Source organism: Microtus ochrogaster, chromosome 6, assembly GCF_000317375.1.
Source record: "Microtus ochrogaster isolate Prairie Vole_2 chromosome 6, MicOch1.0, whole genome shotgun sequence".
Taxonomy (NCBI): Eukaryota; Metazoa; Chordata; class Mammalia; order Rodentia; family Cricetidae; genus Microtus; species Microtus ochrogaster.
Window position 1 is genome coordinate 82,918,412 of NC_022013.1, and position 5,852 is coordinate 82,924,263.

A 5,852-nucleotide genomic window follows, 5' to 3' on the forward strand; every position below is an offset into this window, starting at 1 on the left:
GGCAAATGGATGGAGCTAGAAAACATCATATTGAGATGTGCTCAACTATGTTCATAGCAGCATTTTTTGTCATAGCCAGAACCTGGAAACAACCTAAATGCCCCTCGACTGAAGAATGGATAAGAAAAATGTGTTACATTTACACCATGGAGTACTACACAGCACAAAAATAATGACATCTTAAAATTTGCAGGCAAATGGATGGAGCTAGAAAACATCATATTGAGTGAGGTAACCCAGACCCAGAAAGACAATTATCACATGTACTCACTCATAAGTGGTTTTAAAACTTAAATCAAAGAAAACCAGCCTACAAATCACAATCCTAGAGAATCTAGACAACAATGAGGACTCTAATCTACACAGGAAGTAGAAAAAGACAATATCTGAGAAAATTGGGAGCATAGGGGCCTTGGGAGAGGGTAGAAGGGGAGGGGAGAGACAGGGAGAGGAGCAGAGAAAAATGTAGAGCTCAACAAAAATCAATTTAAAAAAGTGAAAAAAAGCAGTCTTCCCGCATGGCTTCCATTTTGGCTTTTCAAACATGCCCAATTTATAACTCCTTAATTTTTATTTTAATAAAGGCATTTATTGCACCATGCATTTCCACAAGGCTTTATCCAATTGCATTCAGGCTGGATATGTGATTCTGTTCTTGCTGCTTATTTCAAAAGTTAAAAATTTAAAATTATACTTCTTGTATCTCATTTTTTGTGAATCTTGTTTTTTTTCTGTTATTTTTCTCTTAATTGTAATTTTTATTTTATTATGTGGCTTTTGACAGTATAATCCATTTTATTTATTTTCTTCTTGAAATACATTGTTTTCTCTCTAAGGCCCACCTAAATCACACATTTCTTTAAATGTCTGCATATTTACAAATATGAATTCTGTTTGTTCAGACTTCTCTGTGAGTCTCTCTATTTGTACAGAGGTGCATATCCATATACTAATTATCTTAATTTTGTTATTGAGGAGTTTATCAATACATATCTGATTAAGTTTCTTAGTTTGAAAATTAGTTTTAGTTATTAGACACAGGACTACTAGTTACAAGAAAATGGTAAAAGTCATATTTTGTGGATATATGTTTATATGATTATACATATATAATCTAAATTTATTTTGCCCATCCAAATTAAACTTTGATATTTCCTTGTGAATAATTAATGAGCATTTCTGAAAAATTACTTTTAGTGTTCACATTATTAAACATTCCATCTTCTATATAAACATATGAAAAATTCATATAATTGATACCAAATATGAGTTTGCAGAAAGCAAAGTCCACCTGGTAGACTGAAGGAAATGAAAACACTCCCAAATCTTTGCCGCAGCATTTACCTTAATTGGCATCAGATAGGAAGATCCTTTGATTGTGGCGAGGATGGCCTGGGAGTCTTCCAGCTGAGTGATTGTGTCGTCGATGGAGGCGATGATGAGGATGGAGGAACTCTCTGTGTGATGGAAAATCAAATGCAGGGGAGAATTGTTCCAGACCTCAATGACCTTAAACAACATTTTCTCCAGTGCGGCTTCGTTTGTTGCCGAGACCGATATTTCATTTATTTTCCTTTCATACGGAAACATCTGAAATGAAGAAATCATTTAACATCTAGAGGAGCAAACAATTCCCAAAGATTCTAAACTGGAGATTTAAAGCCGTGTCTTGAAGGGTGCGCGAACTCAGATCCGCAGGTCCAACGCTGGGGAGGTTGGTGTTCCATCTGGAGACTCCGGCCCGCGTCGGGACCAGCGCTCTCTCTGTTGACCCACTGGGGCCAACTCACATGCTTCGTGCTCAACCAGAACGTCTACTTCATCTCCTCTCAGGCCGAGCGCAGAGTCTGCATATGCCTCATGTATGGGCGGGCGGCGCCGTTTCCTCCACACTAGCGCCTATGCCTCTGCTACTCGGCAGCAAGCTTTTACATATCCTACAACATTTCTTAGAAAACACACAAGAAAAGGCAACCTGATAAACCCAGATTTCTATAGCTTCTTGTTCTTTGCTAGATCTACCAAGGACTAAGGGCGCTTTTATCTTTTGCTGCTGCTGCTGGTTTTGTTCTATATGCATTAGTAAGATATATTCAAGCCTTTTCCCATGTGCACTGATTGTAAGTTCCCGTAAGATCCTGGTAGAAACTTTAGATTCAGTCACAGTACTAGAGATTCAAAGAACTGCTCAGTCTCTACCTTTAGGGTGAACTATCTGGGATTACTGTTTTTATACCTTATCAGGAAACTGAATCTACCACTACTCCTATATAAAATCTCCACGGTGCTAAAGAAAGAGGCTTACCCTCTTTGCTTGCTCATGTAGCACAGTGGTCAGCTGTCACCATTTGTTGCAGGTTGCCAAAGATGACACCAAGGGCCCGGATGGACCTTGAGTGTTTATGGCCTTAACCAGCAGCACTGTGAAAGAGGCTTGCTTTTTTAACATCTCTTATTCAGCTAACACAGATTGGCACACGGATAAAGGCTAACCACTTCTCCCTTTTTTGAACCTCTCAGGAGTTCACTGGGGTTGCCTCCTCATTGGGCTCTGCCATTATAACTTAAAGAGATGTGGGGTTCTGTGGCCACTATGTCGTCTGCAAACCTTACCCCCTCCTGTTTATGTTCACTAAGTTGGACCCTCTAAAATCTGTACCAGCCTTCCTTTTTAAACTCCCTATTCCATCACAAAGTCAAGGATGGCTCAGAAGTTGTATATTGGGGCATCACGGGACACTGTTTCATGCAGGCCCCCAGTTGCCACCCTGAAAGGGCAGTTCATTCTGACTTGTATTCTATGCTGCTACTCTTATTTTGTCAAATTCACATTCTTAACCTGGCTTGGTGCAGGAGTAGTTCCAATTAGTCAAGACGTCTCAATGAAAATCCTTGACATGGCCTAGATGCTCAGCAGCTGCTTTGCATGAGCTCAGCTGCTGGCACTGCCCCTTAGTCCTCTGTAGTGCACAGATCAGCCAGGAGGCTCTGGAAGGAAAGGCATGGGATGATGGGAGATTTAAGTAGGATGCAGAATGGTTACCAGGAGAATGCAAATGTGATTTCACATAAGGAGTTGGAAGGATGGGGCTGTCAATAACTGAACCAAGGCAGGGAGGGCAGATGAGAGACTTGGAGAGGTGGGCAACGAGAGGCATGTTAAGTTTTTGAACACAGCTTATGCACATGAATGGAAACTTGGACAGGAAGGTGTGTCTTGAGCTCAGGAGGAAGGCTAAGACTATGTCTAGAGATTTAAAACAGTTTAGTTTTAAACTAATTAGGGTTCTTAAAGACTCTACCTTCTAAATTCTTTCAAAGTATTTCCCATGTTTCTCCTTACAACAAAATTATAGGCATAATACGCTGGTTTTGATTACATTATTATCAAAAATAAAACATAAATGGAGGTTCTTACAGGCTAGCCAAGAAAATAGAAACTTTTTAAACTAGAAAACTCAAAATTATATATATATACATATATAATATATTTTTATTTGTTTTGTTACTTTTTACAAAAGGATTTCATATAGACCAGGCTGGTCTCAAGTAGGATATGTATTTGAAAATGACTGCCTCTACCTTCTGAATGCTAAGATTGTGGGCACACACCATAGCCAGGGTGTGTGACCCTAGGATTAGAACCTAGGGTTCCTGAAGGTAGAAAGGCTCTCTACAAACTAAGCCGTATCCACTGCCCTATATAACAGAGCCTTGTGGGAGAGCAAACTGTTGCTAATTAGACTTTTATTGGTAAAGTTATCCTAATATGTTCTTAATATATTTTCACTACTTATAAAATGAGGCACAGTGCATTTGATATTTCTAGTCTTATAAAATACAATCTCTATAAGAACTGGCATTTGTTGCATATGAAAGGCAGGGATACTGTGCTCCTATCACCTCAGGAATAAAGCTGAAACCAAAGTCCCCACCCACCCACTAAACAGAACATCCTGTCGCCAACTCCCTGCTGTCTCAGACACCCTGCCCCCTTCCCCATTTCCTAATGTATGTTCCTTGTAGGGTCCCTTGCCAATAATTAAAACTCATCCCTCATGATTCAATGTGTTCTTGTTCTTGTCAACTATTTTTATGTACCTTGAGTGCTAGAAGTTTCTCTACTGAGAGATTTTTATCGAGGGAAACTGACTTTCCGGTTATCTCCCGCAGAGCCTCCCAGTGACGTGGCTTGAGACAAGGGTTTCCCAGCGCTGTGAGGATTGGAAGCTCTTGCTTGAAGTCCAGCACTGACTGCTTGAGGTGTGCTACCATGTCACTTTTAGGTAAACCTGCAAATACCAGCGAATTGGTAGACTAATAATATGTTCGTATCTTTTTCACCAAACAAACTGAGAATTTTTCTTTAAAACTTGCTAATCAACATAATGCTGTTCTATCACTTGTTAATCTTCATTATAGAACAATGAAGTTCTGATGCCAAACATCCATAACATCGACTAAGGATTAAAATATAGGAAAATAATTGTCGGTATAAATGACTAATCTCCAAGCCTAACAGACCCAAGTTGTTTTGGGAAATTAGGTGCCTGAATGGCACCTGGCACAAGGCTTCCCAAACTTTTCACTGACAAGAATATGCATATGTACACACACACACACACACACACACACACACACACACACACACACACACACGTCAGATGTGCTAACATGGAAGAGGAAATCTCATGGGGCCTCCTGCTAGACAATGACCTATAGGCAACTTAAGGAATTCTGAGAGAAAGAATTAGTCTTCCCTGGGGATGAGCTCCTAAGTTGGTGATTTCATACCCAGTGGTCAGTCCTGGAATTATGTATATACAAGGAACACTAGCTGGTTGTATTTATATGTGTAACAATAATAGTCATAGAAAAAGAGGCCACAAATTTGAGAGAGATTAAAGGGGGAATATGAGAAGGGGAAATGATGGAATTACATTTAATTAAATTAAAAATAGAAACAAAATATGTTTAAGAGAAAGACAAGGTGCTGTTTACTTGTTGCTTAGTACCTTGTTCTTTGAAGCATATGACAAATGTTGAGAGTACACACACTTGTGTTATTTGAGAGCTCTGAGGCTATGCTTTGCAATGTCTTTTTTTTTTGCTAAACATTATAACACACACACACACACACACACACACATGGATTTTTGTTTGTTTGCTTGCTTGCTGAGATGGTGTTTTTCTGGGACAGAACCTTATCATGTAATTCAGGGTGCTCCTGAATTTGTGAGCCTCCCGCCTCAGTCTCCTAAACGCTGGGATTGTAGGGGTGCACCACACAGCCCCATGGTGACAGTGACATTCACTTGTAATATAGTATATACACTTCCTCCTTTGTGCTGCTGGGGATCAAACACAGGGTCCCGTCCTCCAAAGCACACACTCTGTGGTGGGGCTACAGACATAGGTTGTACAATTTAACAGCAAGCAAACTAAAGCGTTTCAGTGGCTCTTCTAGAGAAGGGTTCCTAGCTTGAGGAGTAGTGAGTGACAAAGGAGTCTTAACAGAAAATGAAGGCAAGCTTGTCCAGGCTGAACAGAGAGAACCCCGTCATGGTACAGTGTTTCTGTGCAGGTGCCATCTCAAACGTGATGACTAGCACTGGCAAATGTCACAGTCACTCTTTACTTTAGGTGTTTTTCCCACTGCCCAAAGGATACTATAAGTGCCGTATGTAGAATTCAGGAAGAGATTCTGCTGGCAGGATTTTAGCATAAAAACATCTGAAACCCGCAAACCCTGGGAGTCAAAACTGATTCGGAAACATCTGAAGTTCTACCCATGAAACCAGCGTGTGTGTGTGTGTGTGTGTGTGTGTGTGTGTGTGTGTGTGTGTGTGTGT

At 40.2% G+C, this 5,852-nt stretch overlaps 1 protein-coding gene across 1 annotated transcript in view; it reads right to left on the reverse strand.

The window, feature by feature from the left end:
* Dnah14 (dynein axonemal heavy chain 14) overlaps positions 1-5,852 on the reverse strand; it is a 229,533-nt gene that overhangs the window by 178,435 nt on the left and 45,246 nt on the right. The window contains exons 18-19 of the mRNA XM_013346965.1: positions 4,102-4,292; positions 1,345-1,590 (exon numbers count right to left, since the gene is read on the reverse strand). Coding sequence (XP_013202419.1) covers positions 1,345-1,590; positions 4,102-4,292 — 437 coding nt within the window. The remainder of the gene's footprint in view (positions 1-1,344; positions 1,591-4,101; positions 4,293-5,852) is intronic.